The following is a 20,279-nucleotide window of genomic DNA, read 5'->3' as shown; positions in this document are numbered from 1 at the left end:
GAGATCCTGTCTCTACAAAAAAAACTACAGTAGTCCTAGCTTCACCGGGGGGTGGGGAGTGTTGAGGGTTGCTGAGAAGAGCTTGAGCCTGGGAGGTCGAGGCTGCCAGTGAGCCATGGTCATGCCAATGCACTCCGGCTTGGGTGACCAAGTGAGGCCCTGTCTCCAAAAAAAGAAAAGAAAAGAAAATGAGATATGCCCTTTGATTTCCCCAGCTTAATGCCTAGGGGCAGTTTTCAGGCCTCATTCCAGAGAGGAAGCTAAACAGTATGTGGGGTGGGGGGTAAGTTAAAGGGACAGAGAGCTGAAGTTCAAGGAGGCAAAGGCAGCTAGAATTTGCAAAGCAGGGTGCTGAATAGAAGGGAGTGGCACATAGAGAGAGCTCAATAGATCTGCAGGGAGATTCCTTGAGTCTTTGGCTGAGTACTGATCTATGAGTGCATGAGAAGAAATTCCCAAGGCTGGGGAAACAATCCCCAAAGAGCAGTGGACTGAACAATTCCTTAGAGCTAAACAGGGACGGAAATAAGTTTGTGTTTCGAACAGCCAAAGCGAAAGACTCGAATATATGCAGCATCAAAGCATCACCTCAAAGTAAAGTAAAATTAGCCCTGGACTAAAGGCTGCTTTGGATTTATCTTAACAAAGCTTTAAAAGAAGCCTTGAAAAGAGCCAACAAATTCCAAGCACCTTTATTGCATCCTGGGAAAAAGCCCAACACTGTTTAAAGGAATATAACAAAAGTCTAGCAAATGACAATGTAAAATTCACAATATACAGACATGAAAAGCAGCAAAAAATATGACCCATAACCAGAGAGGGAAAAAGCATTAACACACACAGATGCAAAAATGATGGAATGAGTAGATAAGAACATTAAAACAGTTACTATAAATATTTTTTTTTTTTTTTTTGGAGACAGAGTCTCACTCCGTCACCCAGGCTGGGGTGCAGTGGCACAATCTCGGGTTACTGCAACCTCTGCCTCCCAGGTTCAAGTGATTCTTGTACCTTGGCCTCCCGAGTAGCTGGAATTACAGGCATACGCCATCCCACCCAGCTAATTTTTGTATTTTTAGTAGAGACAGGGTCTTGTCATGTTGGCTAGGCTGGTCTCGAACTCCTGACCTCAAGTTATCCACCCGCCTTGGCCTCCCAAAGTGCTGGGATTACAGGTGTGAGCCACCGCACCCAGCCTAAATATGTTCTATATGTTCAAGAAGGTAGAAGAAAATATAAAATAATGAAGAAATTGAAGGGATAAGAAGACCTACATGGAACTTCTAGAGAAAAAAATATAATGTATAAAAAATGTACTGGAAAGAATCAACATAACAGAAAAAAAGATCAGTGATTCTGAAAACAGTAATGGAAACTAGCCAAAAGGAAGCAGAGAAGGAAAAAAGACTGGGGGAAAAAAAAAAGAATGTAGTATCTGTGAGCTGTGGGACAACATCAGGCAGATTAATATACATGTGAAAAGAGTCCCAGACAGATGGAAGACAGAAAAAATATTTGAGGAAATAATAGCCAAAATTTTCCAAATTTGATTAAAACTATAATCCAACAGATCAAAGCTGCTTAACAAACCCCTATGCAGAAGAAGAAATATGCAGAGAACCACACCAAGGCACATCACAGTCAAATTCCTGAAAACCAATGATAAAAATAAAATCTTAAAATCAGAGGAAAAAAAGATACATTATATACAGAGGAATGACCATAAGAATGACAACAGACTTCTCAGAAACTATGTAAGCCAGAAGACAATGGGCAAAACCTTTAAAGTACAGAAAGAAGAAGCAACCTATACTTTTTTTTTTTTAAAGAGATGGGCTCTCGCTCTGTCGCTCAGGCTTGAGTGCAGCGGTGCGATTATAGCTCACTGCTGGCTCTCACTCCTGGGCTCAAGCAATCCTCCCACCTTAGCCTCCTGAGTAGCCGTTAACTACAGGAGTGCACCCTGTGCCCAGCTTAACCTACATTTTTAAACCCAGAGAAAATATCTTTCAAAATTAAAAGCAAAATAAAGAGTTCTACATATAAACCAAAGCTGAAAGAATTCACTGCCAACAGGACTACAAGAAATATTAAAGAAAGTTCTTCAAGTAAAAACAAAATTATACCAGATGGAAATTTATATCTCTAGAGCAGAGAGAAAAGCACCAGAAATACTAAATATGTAGGTAAATATAAATGACACTATTTTTCTCATTTTAGATCTTTTTAAGAGAAAAATTACTATTTAAAGAAAAAAAAAGACAGCAGAAGAAAAGGTTAAAAGAAAAAAGAACAGATGGGACAAACAGAAGATAAATAGCAAAAGGTAGATATAAATGTGTTACATAAGTAAATATTTATGTCAATTAAAAATAAACTCTTCCTGGCCGGGCGTGGTGGCTCACGCCTGTAATCCCAGCACTTTGGGAGGCCGAGGTGGGCGGATCACGAGGTCAGGAGTTTGAGACCAGCCTGGCCAATATGGTGAAACCCCATCTCTACTAAAAATACAAAAATTAGCTGTGTGTGGTGGCGTGCGCCTGTACTCCCAGCTACTCAGGATGCTGAGGCAGAAGAATTGCTTGAACCCAGGAGGCAGGGTTGCTGTGAGCTGAGATTGTGCCATTGCACTCCAGCCTGGGTGACAGAGCGAGACTCTGTCTCAAAAATAAATAAATAAATAAATAAATAAACTCTTCCTGGCACATAAGTTGACTTTTTAAAATAAAAAAAGTATTCCGAATCCCATTTTTCCTGTCACTTTTGTCTACCCAAGTTGACCCAACTTGGAACTGACTCAGGAGCTAGGGATACCAGCAGTAATTTTAACTTCCTTTTATCAGAACCCCCAAATGGTGATCATGAGGAATGCTTTCTGACTTCTCTCCTTCAATTTCTTTTTATGCTGTTACAATGACCTATATAATTCATCAACTTGTGCCCTGAGATAAACAATATGGTTCTAATCAGTAATATTTGGCAAAAGTAACATCTTTAGCTTAATAAATGTTTTCACTTAGAAAATTATTTCCTTTTGTTTTCCTACTCCAAAGTCATTACAAGCATCTGGTCAATATGGTAACAGTCTTTTAATCTGGAACATAACCAAATAGTATTCTTTTTTTTTTTTTTTAGATGGAGTTTCACTCTGTTGCCCAGGCTGGAGTGCAGTGGCATGATCTTGGCTCACTGCAACCTCTGCCTCCTGGGTTCAAGTGATTCTCCTGCCTCAGTCTCTCGAGTAGCTGGGATTACAGGTGCCCACCACCACGCCCAGCTAATTTTTGTATTTTTAGTAGAGACAGGCTTTCATCATGTTGGCCAGCTGGTCTCGAACTCCTAACCTCAGGTGATCTGCCCACCTCGGCCTTCCAAAGTGCTAGGATTACAGGCATGAGCGACTGGGCCTGGCCTCAAATAGTATTCTTAGAAAAAGTAATCCTGTGGCCTGGCATGGTGGCTCATGCCTGTAACACCTGCACTTTGGAGGTTGAGGTGGGTGGATTGCTTGAACCCAGGAGTTGGAGATCAGCCTGGGCAACATGGCAGGACCCCATCTCTACAGAAAATACAAAAATTAGCTGGGCATGGTGGTGCATGCTTGTAGTTCCAGCTACTAGGGAGGCTGAGGTGGGAGGATCACTTAAGCTCAAGAGGTCAAGGCTGCGGTGAGCTGCGATCACTTCACTGCACTCCAGCCTGGGTGACAGAGTGAGACCCTGTCTCAAAAATAAAAAGTAATTCTAACTATCGGCCCTGAGAGGATACGCAGACAAATAAAATGCCTTCTGCCCTTGAGGGCATGGAGAAAAACTCCAAGAAGCTCTTCATTACAATAACCAATCTTGCTTTTTCACACTTCTCATGTCCTCTTAGACACACTTGGTGGTATAGAAGATGAGGCCTGTTCACAAGATCGTGAATAAACTCAGAATGAAGACAATTGAAGGAGGAGTCATAGTCATTTTGAATTCTTTTTTAGAGTAAAGACATACATAATACAAGGAAAAACTAAGTTGATTCAATACATTTTTCAAGAGACAATACAACTCCCTGCTTAAGGCTCTAACAGCAATAAACCAATGTGGTAATACCCAAAGGACATTTAATGAGATTAAAATCCTTAATGGCTTCCTACTTACACTCATTCCTTGGTGTCCGTTGGGGGTTTGGTACCAAGACCCCTGTGGATACCAAAATCTGAGGATATTCAAGTCTCATATAAAATGGTGTAGTATTTGCATAAAACCTATGCACACCTCCTGCACGTTTAAAATCATCCCTAGATTACTTGTAACATCTAATACAATGTAAATGCGAGGTAAATAGTTGTTACACTGTATTGCTTTTTAATTTGTATTACTTTTTATTGTTGGGTGTTATTTTTTATTTTTTGAATATTTTTGATTTGTGTTTGGTTGAATCCAAGGTTGCAAAACCCACAGATATGGAGGACTGCCTGTAATTTGTACCAATCATTTAGCTAAAGTACCAACATTTCTTTTGTTTTTGAATACCAGGACCCAAAAGTGCCATAAACAGGTCTTTTCTAATTCAAATCATAAAGATTTTGTTTCTTTACTAAATACCTTGACTTATAAGACCTGATAAGAGACATGTTACTTGAGGTTTCAAGAATGAAGAAAATTCCTAAATGAGTTGTCTTACTCTTTCAATAAGAAAAAGTTTCCTGAGAGAATTCTTCCTCTCACCACATCATTAAACCCTTCTCGTCTGGTTGCAGCATACATGGCTTCAGTGGACACATCAATGTCACATCTGTGACCTGAAAACAAGAAAAGGGTAAATATTACTTGAAAGGAAGTAAAGTCAGTAAAGTTTTGGCTAAAATCAGGCCTAGATTCACTTTTTTTTTTTTTTTTTTTTTGAGATGGAGTCTCACTCTGTCACCTAGGCTGGAGTGCAGTGGTGTAATCTCGGCTCACTGCAAGTTCTGCCTCCCTTGTCAAGTGATTCTCCTGCCTCGGCCTCCTGAGTAGCTTAGATTACAGGTATGCGCCACCATGCCTGGCTTATTTAGATTCACATTTTTGTCACCAATACTAAAGTTTAGGGAGTTGCCCTTAATGGTTTCTTTTCCCCATCTGCCTTTTGACTGACGGACTGGTCATGGAGAGAGAAGAAAAGAAAAGAACCAAGAAAGAAACTCCATTTGTTCACTCCCTCATTCATTCATTCAAACATTTATTGAGCTCTACATTAGCGGGACTGAGCATATGACAACAAGATACTATCCCTTCAAGTTATTCACAGTCCTGAGAAGCAAACCAAACATACACAGATATTTATGACAAATAGTGTAAGTACAAGTCTAAAATGACAAAGGTAAAATGATTCACTGATGAACTTTTCTGAATCATTAACATTATCTCAAGCATTAACTTTTTTGTCACTAATAAGTGAACTTTTCAAATGTTTGCGACAACTACCTTAAAAATAAAATAACCCAGCCATCTTACCATATTGTAGCCCATCAAATCTTGCCATATTCGATGCCACTTCTGATGTGCACAATACATGGTAGCAGACAATTGAATAACTGGTGTGAGGAAGGGATACTTCAATTACTTTGGCCCCCTCAGACTCAAAGAGGTCAGCAGCTTTGGACCAAAGAGACTGTACTTCACTTGATAATTCCGGTACAAGATATTCCTTATAGCAAAAAGTCAAGATACAAAATTGGAACTGTATAGATTATTTTATAAAAATTTGTACTTCATCTGTATAGATGATTTTATAAAAATCTGTACTTCAGGACCTTTGGTAATACATTAGAAAATAGGATAAAATTGCTGGTAGGTAGCTAGAAAGACTAAATCCATTTCAGGGTGTTTATGGTATGACAAAGCACAGTACTAGATATTATGATCTGGATATAACAACATTAAAGATTGGAGATCTGGTTGGGGAAAATATTTGTTAAATGCTCATTATGTATCAGGAACCTAACAGCATATCAGCATATATCAGCATATATGTTAAATGCTCATGTATCAGGTACCCTGTTAGATGATTTTCTTTTTTTTTTTTTTTGAGACGGAGTCTCACTCTGTCGCCCAGGCTGGAGTGCAGTGGCGCAATCTCAGCTCACTGCAGGCTCCGCCTCCTGGGTTCATGCCATTCTCCTGCCTTAGCCTTCTGAGTAGCTGGGACTACAGGCACCCACAGCCACGCCCGGCTAATTTTTTGTATTTTTTTTAGTAGAGACGGGGTTTCACTGTGTTAGGATGGTCTCGATCTCCTGACCTCGTGATCTGCCCGCCTCGGCCTCCCAAAGTGCTGGGATTACAGGCGTGAGTCACCGTGCCCAGCCTGTTAGATGATTTTCAAAGATTCTCTAATCTCATGCTTTTAACAAGCCTGTGATGTAGGTATTATAATCCTTCATTTTGTTAATGAAAAATCTTGACATAAGAAGTTATTTTCCTAATGTTAAATAGCAGGTAAGTAGAGGGTCTAGGATTTCAAACTGGGTCTGTTTTAAAGCCTATGCTCTCTATAAATAAATGCTTAAAAAGAATGCACAGATATTGCCTTCTTTTTTTTTTTTTTTTTTTTTGAGATAGGGTCTTGCTCTGTCACCTAGGGTGGAGTGCAGTGGTGCAATCATGGCTCACGGCAGTCTCAACCTCCTGGACTCAAGCAATCTTCCCCCCTCAGCCTCCCAAACAGCTAGGACCACAGGTGCACGCCACCACACCCCACAATTTTTTTAAAACTTTTTGTAGAGATAGGGTCTCTGTATGTTGCCCGGGCTGATCTCAAACTCCTGATCTCAAGCGATCCTCCTGCCTTGGCTTCCCAAGGTGCTGGGATTACAGGTGTATGCACCTGGCCTTACATATATTACCTTAATGGAAGATTTTAAATAAGGTAGTATTTCTCTATAGCAGTGGTCTTACCTGAGGGTTACTTTTGTCTCCTTTTCCCTAACCAGGAGACACTTGACAATGTCTGCAGACATTTTTGGTTGTGGGATTGTGGTTTTGGTGGTGGGGTACTACTTGCATGTAGGGATAGAGGCCAGGGATGCTACTAAACATCTTACAATGCACAGGACAGTCTCCCACAGCAAACAATTACCAGCCCCAAACACCAACAGTGCTGAGGTTGTGAAACTTCATTATTCTGCAGGGTAACTTATCTTCCTAAAAGATTTAAAGTATTAATATATTGCAAGGCTTAATATTTTTAAAAGGTTAGTAATTTAACATTATAACATTCATGTATTCATTACTCAATTGCTACTGTAATAGATGCAGTAGTAATAATAATAACAGTAAAGATGTTAACATTTTTTGAGGCATTACTATGCGAGTTATGGCTTTGGGCTAAAGTCCTTTCTTTACATTAGGGATTGGCAAACTATGGCCCATAGGCCAGATGTGACAAGCCAGCTGGTTTTTGAAAATAAAGTTTTATTGGAACAGAGACACACTTTTTCATTTACATATTGTCTGTGGCTGCTTTCTCACTATAATGGCAGTTAAGCAGTTATGATAAAGACTGCATGGTCCACAAAATCTAAAATATTTGCTATCTTGCCCATTACAGAAACAATTTACAGACTTAACATGACTGTCTAATTGATCCTCAGAAACCTCTCTGAAGTCAGTATTTTTATTATTCCTATTTTACAGATGGGGAAATTGAGCTAAAAGAGATTAAGTCACATACTCAATTCACATGATTAATAAAAGTGGCAGAGCAGAGATTCAAACCCACCCAATCCGCCTCCCAAGTCTGTGCTCTCTATTGGACTTGACAGTATTTCTGTAAAGTAACGAAAGGAAAAAGTTACCTTTGGAATTCCTATACATAGTTTGCTCACATCTGCCAAACTGGGAAGCATGAATGGTTTATTAATAGGTTCATGTACTGTGGTAGAGTCCCTGGGGTCAGGTCCAGCCAGTGCACCTGTAAGGAGCAATACTTATGAATGACAGATATATTGTTTTATAGAGAAGCTGTTGCAAATGATATAGAATTATATAAATACCCAACACAATTGCTGCATCATCCACACATCTGGTTAAGATTCCTGGCACATCCATCGAATTCACCAGGGGAATGAGACCATGACGGGAAACTAAGCCATAGCTTGGTTTGAAACCAACAAGCCCACAGTGGGCAGCAGGATTTCTGGTCGATCCTCCTGTATCTGATCCTAAAGCCCTGGAATTTAAATGGAATTATCTTTAGAAGAATGATATATCTCTAATTATATTTGGAATCTACCCTTTCAATTGTATATTTTTAAACTGTATTTTCCTCTGATTACACAAAAGTAACACATGTTCATCTCAGAGAATTCATAAAGTACAGAAAACTTTAGGTACTCAATATTCCAATACCCAGAGGAAAACACTGTTAACATTTTGGCATATTAACTTCAAGTCTTTTTAAAAATGCATTTTTTTCACCGTTGAGATAATTCTGTAATCATGAGTATCCATCCCTTTTTTAACATTAGCTTTTTACTATGTCATTAAAATTCCTGAAAATGTAAAGTATATGTAATATTCCATCATATAAATTGGTGATTCCTGGTATTTTAAAGTCCATTCTCCTTTCAATATACATATAAATCTTGCACTTTCTTCTGATGTTGATATTAAAAACAAATCAAATTAATGGCAATTTTGCAGTATGCTTTTACAGACTAAATATGTCCCTCCTAGAAATTCAGATACAGCCCTTTGCTACCCACCCCATTTAGAATCATGGATTGAGATGTTTAATAATTTAAACACGTTGTTTCTAACTAGAATAACTATTTAATAAATAACTTTGTAATGAAAATCTCTGAACATAAATTTTTGCTTATGTGTGAGTACTTTTTAGGCTAGCTTCCAAGAAGTAGACTTAGTGCACATAAGTTTCTGATATATGCTGTCAAATTACTTGTCAGAAAGATTATGCCAATTTATATTCCTAGTTGCAGTGAGTCAGATTGTGTTTTAAAGTTTCAGTACCGTCACTGAGTACTAGTAATTTTTAAAATTGTTAGTGTGATAACCAAAAAGTTTTTATTAATGTGCATTTTAAATAATTTTGCACAGTTATTTATACATGCATTACTCAACTACAAAGTGACTGTTCATTTCTTTACCCAGTTACCTACAGAGTTTGTGTTGTTCTTATTTTAAAAAAACAAAAAATGGACCTGGAGGACATTATGCTAAATGAAATAAGCCAGTCACAGAAAGACAAATACTATATGACACCACGTACATGAGATAACTAGAGTAATCAAATTCATAAGACAGAAAGTAGAAGGTGGTTACCAGGGCTGGGAGAGGGTTGAAGGGTACACAGTTTTAGCGTTGCAAGATGAAAAGTGTTCTGAAGACTGATTGCACGTTTTTAATACTTTTGAACTGTACTTTTAAAAATGGTTAGGCTGGTACGTTTTATGTTATGTGCATTTTACCACAATTAAAAAACCATTTCAGGAAAACAGAAGTTGTGCTGTAGAACAGTACATATCTACTATAAAAATTAAAATATTATATAACTATATGATGTATAAAGTAAGATTACTCTTATAATCACAGCCCCCACAATAACCGTTACCAGTTCTGACATGCATTCATCCAGACATGCAGTACTTCCATGCAATGACTGACATATATACCTATGCAATTGTTACTTTTAACAGAAATGGGTTCTGCAACTTATTTTTCACTTAACAATTTATCTTGGTTATTTTTCCATGTCATTGCATAGTGCTCTAACTCATTCTTTTTAGTGGCTGCACAGTACTCCAGGAATCTTCCTATTTTAAAAGCTATTGTAAAAGAAACAAATCAAAAAGGGGTAAACAAATCAAAAAGAAGGAAACAAAAGCAGAACACTTTACAGTTTGAGATACATTCAATCTGAAGTTATTTTTGGTCTGTACTTCTGTTGCTTATATTTAAGTGAAGCTTTGGACTGAACAATGCTCCTAACAATAACATGGCACTTGTGCCCTACAGAAAATGCAAATTAGATTTCCTTTCTTACAGTGTCAAGTTAAGCTACAAAATCAGACTGTTGCTTTCACAATTTTAAAAGATACATTTTCTTATTAGCATTCACTGACGGCTATGTAAAAGTAAAACTTACATTTCCATAGGAATTATGTGTCAAAATGCCATCTACTCAAAAGCACATTCAGAAAGATGAACACTAAGTGGGATGATGAGGACAGAAAAAAAGCACCTAATCCTGCAGTCCTAACTTGTCAGAACTCACATTAATATTAATGCAATGCTATAAAATTTCACAGAGATAAAATGAAATGGTTTTACTTGTTAATAAGATTTTAGGAAAACTGAAAAAAAATCTGTAGAACTCATATCTCCATAGCTCTAAAAAAATATAAATGATTTATGGATTGCAATGTGTGTGAAAGAACTTAGTTTTAATGGATAATTAAGGGGAGATAAAATACAAAACTATTACTAAAGAAACACATTCATTTTGATTAAATTGAGACTGATAAACACAGCAACAGCCATATTTACTTTCTTTTCTTTGGGTAGTTAAGAAATGCTTTACAAATGGAACTGAAAATATGATCAATGGATTCTTACCAAATACAAAGTATGATAGATAAACAGAATCAGCACCTAACAAGCTTGAAAAAACTTTACTTACTGATGTACATTTTTAATTGCAGATTCCTGAAAACACTATTTAAAATACCTTATTAATACACATTAGCATTTTTTCTTTTTTTTCAAAAGATTGATCTTGCTGAAGGATAAACATTACCAACAGTTTAGTTCAGCAGCACTCAACTAAAGCCATTGTATGTTAGTCCCTAAATATTTGTTCAATCAGTGAGCACACACTCAAATTATTTAAAAATGAAATGCAATGAAGTTCATTTATGTTCGATGCTTTATTCTGCAAGATCCACAAAATCATATTTTAAGAGAACCAGATACTATGGAGAAAAATTTGTTATTTTAAAGTTAAAAGTATTAAATATACATAGTGTACTGTACAGTTGAGTGCAACTCAAGATATAATTTTGATATACCTTTGAGCACATATAGCTCACTAGAAAGAAAAATACCAGGGTATGAACTACTCTATTGCTGGATACAGTTTATGACTGTTTGTATTTGGGTGGGTTTTAAAATACAGATAGAGAAAAGCATCTTACGCGTAGCATGTGAACGCCGATACAGCAGCTGCACTCCCACCTGAGCTTCCTCCAGTTATCAGCCAGTCTGAATCTTCATTCTCGCTGTGGGGATTCTGCTTCCTCTTTTCTCTATATTGTTTTGAATAACTCCAGGGGTTTTTAACTGGTCCGAATACACCATCTGTGCTCCCAGATCTGATGAAGAAGTGAAGCAAGATACCTTAGTAAAACTTTCATTTTATGTGAAAATTTCATCTTCTGAGTATATTATTTGCTTCTGACACTCATTGAGCATTTAAGAACCCACTGTAGCTTGAATTGAAAAAGGCGGGAAGCCTGTTCAGATGTAGCTTTCATTAATTGACAGTTGCGGAGGATGGGAAGGAAGAGCATTTGTGGTAGAAAATAGACAAAGCTAATCTGCTAAGAAAAGATTTTGCCTCTTTTGATCATCCAATTCAACTGAAGATGATTTCCCTTGTGAATCAAGGTCTTCCAGCTGAAAAGGGTTACATTCAAACAGTTAAGTCTTCTGAGGAAATCTCTCCCTTAACCAGAAGTTCTATGAAAAACATTACAAGTGGAATGCTAATAACTTAAATTTTTGAAATGATTTTATTCTCAGATAAATTGCAAAAATAAAAATAACATATAAAGCACTTTATACCCTTTACCCAGACATACCTACGGTCAACATTTTATCCCTTTGTTTTACCACTTGTGTGCTCTGTGTACGTTTGTACATATGTACATATACACACAAAGTATGATAGAAACTTAAGGGTATCTTAAGGGTAACTTACATGTATATCATAGCCCTTTATCCCTAAATACTTTAGTGTGTATTTCCTAAGAATAAGGATATCACATTATACAGTCACAGTATAGTTATCAATCTCAGTAACATTAATATCAATACAATAATTTTTTTTTCTTTTTTGAGACAGAGTCTCGCTCTACTGGCAGTCTGGAGTGCAGTGGCGTGATCTCGGCTCACTGCAACCTCCGCCTCCCAGATTCAAGCAATTCTCCTGCCTCAGCCTCCCAAGTAGCTGGGACTACAGGTGCGTGCCACCACGCCGGGCTAATTTTTGTATTTTCAGTAGAGACGGGGTTTCACCACGTTGGCCAGGATGGTCTCAATCTCTTGACCTCGTAATCCACCCGCCTTGGCCTCCCAAAGTGCTGGGATTACAGGGGTGAGCCACCACGCCCGGCCTACAATACTTTTATCTAATCTACTGTATGTAATTCAATTCTGTCAACTGATTCAATAATGTACTTTGGTTGGGCGCAGTGGCTCACGCCTGTAATCCCAGCACTTTGGGAGGCCGAGGAGGGCGGAACACGAGGTCAGGAGATTGAGACCATCCTGGATAACACGGTGAAACCCCATCTCTACTAAAAATACAAAAAATTAGCCGGGCGTGGTGGCAGGCGCCTGTAGTCCCAGCTACTCGGGAGGCTGAGGCAGAAGAATGGTGTGAACCCGGGAGGCAGAGCTTGCAGTGAGCCGAGATGGCGCCACTGCATTCCAGCCTGGGTGACAGAGCGAGACTCCGTCTCAAAAAAAAAAAAAAAAAAGTACTTTATGGCATTTTATCTCCTTCCTGGATCAAATCTAGAGTCAGGTCTTCCATTTAATTATCATTGTCTCTCTCTCTCTTTTTTTTTTTTTTGAGACAGTCTCGCTCTATTGCCCAGGCTGGAGTGCAGTGGCACGATCTTGGCTCACTGCAAGCTCCGCCTCCTGGTTTCAAGTGATCCAGGTTCAAGCGATTCTCATGTCTCTCGAGTAGCTGGGACTACAGGCATCCACTACCATGCCTTGGCCTCCCAAAGTGCTGAGATTACAGGTGTGAGCCACTGTGCCCAAGCTCACTGTGATTTTAATTTTGAATTCCACTAATGATCAACGATATTAAGCATTGTTTCATGTGTTTGTCAACTATGTTTTAATCTCTGATGAAATGTCTTCTTAAATCTTTTGTTCATTTTTTAAAAATAGAGTTGCTTGTTTTCTTATTGAGGTGGGAAATGTTCTATGTATTTTGGATATCGGTTCTTTCTGAGATACATGTTTTGCAAATATTTTTCTCTCAGTCTGTGGCTTGCGTTTTCACTTTTTTAGTAGCATATTTCAAAGTACAGAAGTTCTTAATTTTAATGAAGTCTATTAATTTTTTTTTTTTTTTTTGAGAAGGAGTCTTGCTCTGTCACCCAGGCTGGAGTGCAGTGGCGCGATTTCGGCTCACTGCAACCTCTGCCTCCCGGGTTCATGCCATTCTCCTGCCTCAGCCTCCCGAGTAGCGGGGACTACAGGCGCCCGCCACCACAACCGGCTAATTTTTTGTATTTTTAGTAGAGACAGGGTTTCACTGTGTTAGCCAGGATGGTCTCAATCTCCTGACCTTGTGATCCACCTGCCTCGGCCTCCCAAAGTGCTGGGATTACAGGTGTGAGCCACCGTGCCCGGCCAAGTCTATCAATTTTTAAAGTGGATTTGTGCTTCATGTGACCTATCTAAAAGAACTCTGACTAATTCAAGGTCACTAATACTTTTCCCTGTTTTTTTAAATTTTTTTTTTTCTGTAGAGACAGGGTCTATGTTGCCCAGGCTGATCTAGGACTCCTGGGCTCAAGCAATCCTACTGCCTCAGTTTCCCACAGTGCTGAGATAACAGGCATGAGCCACCAGGCCCAGCATCCCCTACATTTTCTTGAGTTTTATGATGTTAGGTTTTACTTTCTTTATCTCTTATCCTGGAAGATTTTCACAGCCCTTTTTTTGTTTTCATATGATATTTTAATAGAATGGTTCTCATTTTGGATTTATCTTTTGTTTCCCCATTATTAGAGTCAGCTTACACATTCTCAGCTGGAATATTACATAGGTGATATTGTATCCTCAGACAATTACATCTAGAGGCACATAACGTCCACTTCACCCTCACTGGTGATGTTAATTTTGATCAGCTGATGAAGGCAATTTCCTAAAAGCCTTTGTTCAAATATACTCCCATGGATTAGTTCATTCAACATATATATAATGAATTCCAAGATATACCACTCTGAACTACACACGCAAGGACTCTTGTTTCTATGAAACAGAGAACAATGACCAAGCAAATATTACAAATGTGACAAGTGTCATAAAAGGGTAAGTATAAAGTACTTTTGGTGAAAGACTGCTTTTCCCTAAGATCAAGATCAAGGCAAGGAAATCTGCTCTTACCACTTCTATTCAACATTGCACCTAAGGCCCTCACTGGTGCAGTAAGGCAAGAAGAAGAAATAAGACTAACTCTATTTGTAGACTACACAATTTGCTACATAAAATATTCTACAGAATCCACAAAGATCAACTAGAACTAATAAGCAAGCTTTAACAAGGTCATGGGATAAAAGGTCAATATAGAAAAATCAATTATGTTTCAATGTACTAGCAATAAACAATTAGAAACTGAAAAAAATACAATTTTCTATAGCATTAAGAAACATGGCCGGGGGTGGGGCTCACGCCTATAATCCCAACACTTTGGGAGGATGAGGCGGGTGGATCACAAGGTCAGGAGTTTGAGACCAGCCTGGCCAATATGGTGAAACACTGTCTCTACTAAAAATACAAAAATTAGCCGGGCGTGGTGGCACGTGCCTGTAGTCCCAGCTACTCAGGAGGCTGAGGCAGGAGAATCTCTTGAACCCAGGAGGCAGAGGTTGCAGTGAGCCGAGATTGCACCATTGCACTCCAGTCTGGGTGACAGAGTGAGATTCTGTCTCAAAAAAAAAAAAGAAAAGAAACATAAAACACACAAATAAATCAAATTATATGTATAATTTATATGCAGGAAATCATAAAAACATTCCTGAGTAAAACAAAATGGATGAGAAGACATGTATTATGATGCCGATTCTTCCCAAGTTGATCTATAAATTCAACACAATCACAATCAAAATCCCATTAAACTTGTTTGTAGAAATTAGCAAGCTTATTCTAAAACATATCAAAATATAACAGATCTAGATTATGTAAAATGATTTTGAAAAAGAAGAACAAAGTTAGAAGACTCTTACTACATAATTTCAAGGCTTACCATAAAGCTATAATAATCAAGATGGTGTGACACTGGAATAAACAGAGATGCAACAGAGTCCAGAAACAGACCTACTGAATGTGCTTGATTTTTGACAAAAAAACCTAAGATCATTCAACGAGAAAAGGATAATCTTTTTTATTATTAGTGCTGGAGTTAATGGACATCCGTATGTTGAATAAATGGACTTTATTCATACTATATACGAAAATCTAATTCGAAGTGAATCACAGATCTAAATGTAAGAGCTAAGACTATAAAACTTCTAGGAAAAAATTCTTTGTGACCTTCGTTAGGTAAAGATTTCTTGGCCAGGCACGATGGCTCACGTCTATGATCCCAGCACTTTGGGAGACCAGGCGGGCAGATCACCTGAGGTCAGGAGTTTGAGACCAGCCTGGCCAACATGGTGAAACCCCATCTCTACTAAAAATACAAAATTAGCTGGGCCTGGTGGTGCGCGCCTGTAATCCCAACTACTCGGGAGGCTGAGGCAGGAGAATCGCTTGAACCTGGGAGGTGGAGGTTGTAGTGAGCCGAGATCGTGCCATTGCACTCCAAGCACTCCAGCCTGAGCAACAAGAGCGCAACTGTGCCTCAAAAAACAAAAAAACAAACAAACAAACAAAAAAGATTTCTTAGGACACATGAATCATAAAAGAAAAAAATTCAGCCAGGTGAGGTGATGTGTGCTTGCAGTCCCAGCTGCTCGGAAGGATGAGGTCAGAGGATCACTTGATGCCAGGAGTTCAAGACCAGCCTGGGTAACACAGTGAAACCCCATCTTTAAAAAATAAAGGAAAAAATGGGCCTGGCACAGTTGCCTGTGCCTCCCAACACTTTGTTGGACCAAGTTGGGAGCACAGTTTGAGTCCAGGAGTTTGAGATCAGCCTGGGCAACCCAGTGAGACCCTGTCTATATGAAAGGAAGAAAACAAAAAAGGAAAGAAAGAAAAGAAGGCCAGGCGTGGTGGCGCATGCCTGTAATCCCAGCACTTTGAGAGGCCAAGGCAGGTGGATCACCTGAGGTCAGGAGTTCAAGAGCAGCCTGGCCACCATGGCGACACCCAATCTCTACTAAAAATACAAAAATTAGCTGGGAATGGTGGGGCATGCCTGTAGTCCCAGCTACTTGGGAGGCTGAGTCAGGAGAATCGCTTGAAGCTGGGAGGCGGAGGCTGCAGCGAGCCGAGATCGCACCATTGCATTCCAGCGTGGATGACAAGAGCAAAACTCTGTCTCCAAAAAAAAAGAATGAAAAGAAGAGAAAAAAGAAAAAAATTCATAAACTGGACTTTATCAAAATTAAGAACTTTTACTCTTTGAAAGGCATGTTCAGAGAATAAAAAGATAAACCAGAGACTTGAAGAAAATATTTGCAAATCAGCACCTATCTGATAATGGATTTGAATCCAAAATATATGAAAGAATTCTTTTTTTTTTTTTTTGAGACAGAATTGCACTCTTGTAGCCCAGGCTGGAGTGCAATGGCGCGATCTCGGCTCACCGCAACCTCCACCTCCCGGGTTCAAGCGATTCTCCTGCCTCAGCCTCCCAAGTAGCTGGGATTACAGGCATGCGCCACCACACCCGGGTAATTTTTGTGTGTTTAGTAGAGACGGGGTTTCTCCATGTTGGTCAGGTCGGCCTTGAACTCCCTACCTCAGGTGATCCACCTGCCTCGGCCTCCCAAAGTGCTGGGATTACAGGCATGAGCCAGAAAGGATTCTTACAACTCAATAATAAGATGACCCAATTTCAAAAAATGGGCAAAGAATTTGAACAGCTACTTCACTGATGAAGATATAGGGATGGCAAAATAAACACATGAAAAGATGTTTAACATTATTAGTCATCAGGGAAATACAAGCCAAAAGCAAAATTAGAGATGACTATATATCTATTAAACAACTTAACATAATCTCACAGAGGGACTAAGAAACTGGCATTAGATCCTCAATCCTTGTAGGTAACTACATTTAGTGAAAATAAAGGCACAGACAGAAGAAACTCAAGAGAAGATTTCAATTTTACTTACCCCATAGCAAACTCATCTAAATTTGTTTTTCCCATTAGTAGAGCTCCCTGATCCAACAACTTCTGAACTACTGTAGCATTATAAGGTGGTATATAACCTGAAAAAAATTTAGTTACTATTATTTTTTTTACAGTCCAGAAGTCTTTTATTTGTTTATACCTATTATGCCATGAATTCACAGGGAATAGGCTCCAGCAGCTCAGGAGCCTTCCCATTGGTTCTCACACAGTGCGCTTCTCTGGGTGGAGCAGGCTAGCACATCAGTTGAACCCAGGTACCTTTCTCTTTGGCTTCCTTCTTTTTCTCATCATTTTCCTCAATGCGTTTCAGGAAGCTATCTCAGCTCTTACAGTACTTACTGTGCTCAATATGCACATTCATTCTCTTGGCAAGAATCTTGCCCTTGTTTGTTTACAACAACGCCAACAGCATGCTGGGGAACACTGTGTACTCTCCAGTTTTGCCATGGTAACACTTGTGGGGCATTCCTTTTTGAACAATACCCATTCCCTTGATGTCCACAACATCACCTTTCTTACAGGTTCACATGTACGTGGCAAACAACTCCCTGTTTTCTAAAAGGCCTAGAAAACACATATCAGGTGCCTCTCCTCTTTCCCTTTGTGTTCATCATTTTGGTAAATTACTGGATGATGGTGGTTCCCGCCAAAAGGCCAGTTACCTTTTTATAGGAAACAAAACAGCGAACATGTAAATCATATGTAAGAAACAAGAGTCGGCAGGGTGGGGTGGCTCACGCCTGTAATCCCAAAACTTTGGGAGGCCAAGACAGGCGGATCACCTGAGGTCAGGAGTTCAAGACCAGCCTGGCCAATGTGGAGAAACGCTGTCTCTACTAAAAATATAAGATTTAGCTGGGTCTGGTGGTGCATGCCTGTAATTTCAGCTACTTAGGAGGTGAGACAGGAGAATCACTTGAACCCAGGAGGTAGAAGTTGCAGTGACCCGAGATCGCGCCACTGCACTCCACTCTGGGCGACAGAGCAAGACTCCGTCTTAAACAAACAAACAAACAAAAAACAAAAAATCAAGAGTCTAAACTGCAATTAAGCAATTCATAGTGATATGTATTAATTATTCCTAATTTAAATAATCAGTTGTACTTCCTTCCAGTAATTTTTTTCTACTGCTAATGTATGTTTTCCAAAGATAGTCTGTGCCTTCACTATTTTTATAATCTAAAAACACTGACTTTACCAGTTAGTTCTACAAAATATTGCATGATAGTCAGAGATGAACCCAGTATTTTTGAAATAGTAAATCTCTATTTTGCTCATTGTACTTGATTTTTTCTTCTCATGTTATACCACACAGTAATTTTTATGTATTTCCAGTAGAAATAGATCTTTATTTTCAACTAAAATTCTCTCTAGCTATTGAAAAGCTCTAGCGTATATTCCAAAATAATTAACAACAGTCTGCATATTAGAGGAAGGTGGGGCATATTCCTCATAGAATATTATTTTTAGCGTCTAGTACTCTGAATAACCTTTTTTCTATTTCTGTTTCTTCCTAGGATCCAAATATCTTGATAAACCTGCTTTCTTTTGACCAAACTCTAAAGAATAAATCTAAGCATTGCCATACTGTGCTATAAGAGATAGAGGAATCAGGAAATAAAAAATAACTGGTCAGTAGATGTTAATGAATCCTCACATCATCCACAGGAGAAGGGTATTGATGATGGCCAGTTCATACTTATTCCCATGTTATCAATGAGCTGAAGGTAGAGGTTATATAGTACGTTTATGGTAATCAGTTTTTTTATTTCGTTTTTTAGAGATGAGGTCTCACTATGTTGCCCAGGCTGGACTCAAACTCCTGAGCTCAAGTGATTCTCCCACCTCAGCCTCCCAAGTAGCTGGGACTACACGTATGCACCCAGTTGGTAATTAGTTATTGAACTGAGTCTTCCTAAATATTAATAGAATTTTTGAAAACTTCTGAGATAGCATTCATTAAGCTGGCCGACCTCTAAAGAAAAATTCTGCATTCTAAAAGAGCAAATAGTAAAAAAACATGATATTATATTCTAAATATTTCCTTCAAAGATATAATTAGTCTGAGATTATCTTGGTACTTTATTGTCCTTAAAGCGAAAAATACCTATTTTTATAAAATTATCAATGCTCTGATCAGTTAAACTTTACCTTTCAGCATATTTGATGCACATGTTGTCTCAATGCCAGAAGTGCTGAAGTTGTCTTTTACTGCAATAGGAATTCCATCTAAATCCCCAAGTGACTGTCCTGCATTAAAAAGCCAAAAGAGTGATAAAGGAGATAGTTTAAAATATAAAGATACATGAATACATGTTATTACAGTAACTACTAGTTTTTGGCAAAGATACTTCTTCAGAAATCAAATTTATGGCAGAAATTAATACAGTTGGACATTATGAAGGATCACATAGCCATTACCCTCATTTTTATTATCCTCATGGCAAGTTCTTTAAATAAGGCTATGTTTTATGTTTAAAGCTTCACTTGCCAAATGGAGACTGCTACAAACAATTAAACTTCTCTGGAGATATAACAATTAAGTATAGTTAAAAGCAATTTACCATTCTTATATCTCTTTTCTGATTCTTCAGCTTGTTTTAAGGCCACCTCTTCTGACACAGTAATGTAGGCATTTAGAAACTTGGTCTTCTTGATAAGAGAGAGACATTTTTGACAGAGCTCTGTTGGTGTAATTTGGCCTTGTTTCAGTGCCGCAGAAACCTATAGCGTATACAGTTCAAAAACCTTTTACTGAGTCTGCAGAAGTTTCAAATGTTATATTGGTGGGGGTGGGGGGAGATGGAGTGGCTAAGTATAACATTTTAAAGTGAGGCTTGGGTTCAAAATCAAGAGAACCTATTACCTCTACACTTAGTGTAGTGGATGAAGGGTGATGCACTGATCAGCTTGAGGACAGGTGGAGGACATGACATTCTTCTCCTTAGCTAACTTTTGGTTTCAAA

The 20,279-nt window shown here is 38.6% G+C and overlaps 1 protein-coding gene across 2 annotated transcripts in view; it reads right to left on the bottom strand.

The window, feature by feature from the left end:
• The window catches only part of QRSL1 (glutaminyl-tRNA amidotransferase subunit QRSL1), a 36,784-nt gene that overhangs the window by 5,953 nt on the left and 10,552 nt on the right, over window positions 1-20,279 (bottom strand). Inside the window, exons 2-9 of one of the 2 annotated variants that reach the window (XM_518663.8) lie at window positions 19,878-20,037; window positions 19,465-19,563; window positions 17,294-17,390; window positions 11,180-11,356; window positions 8,021-8,196; window positions 7,823-7,938; window positions 5,481-5,673; window positions 4,669-4,786 (exon numbers count right to left, since the gene is read on the bottom strand). In XM_518663.8, the coding sequence (XP_518663.3) occupies window positions 4,669-4,786; window positions 5,481-5,673; window positions 7,823-7,938; window positions 8,021-8,196; window positions 11,180-11,356; window positions 17,294-17,390; window positions 19,465-19,563; window positions 19,878-20,037 (1,136 nt within the window). The remainder of the gene's footprint in view (window positions 1-4,668; window positions 4,787-5,480; window positions 5,674-7,822; window positions 7,939-8,020; window positions 8,197-11,179; window positions 11,357-17,293; window positions 17,391-19,464; window positions 19,564-19,877; window positions 20,038-20,279) is intronic. The other variant, XM_009451768.5, reaches the window with a different exon arrangement.

Source organism: Pan troglodytes, chromosome 5 (genome assembly GCF_028858775.2).
Source record: "Pan troglodytes isolate AG18354 chromosome 5, NHGRI_mPanTro3-v2.0_pri, whole genome shotgun sequence".
Taxonomy (NCBI): domain Eukaryota; kingdom Metazoa; phylum Chordata; class Mammalia; order Primates; family Hominidae; genus Pan; species Pan troglodytes.
The sequence above is the reverse complement of the archived record's forward strand: the minus strand, read 5'-3'. Positions and strand labels throughout refer to the sequence as shown.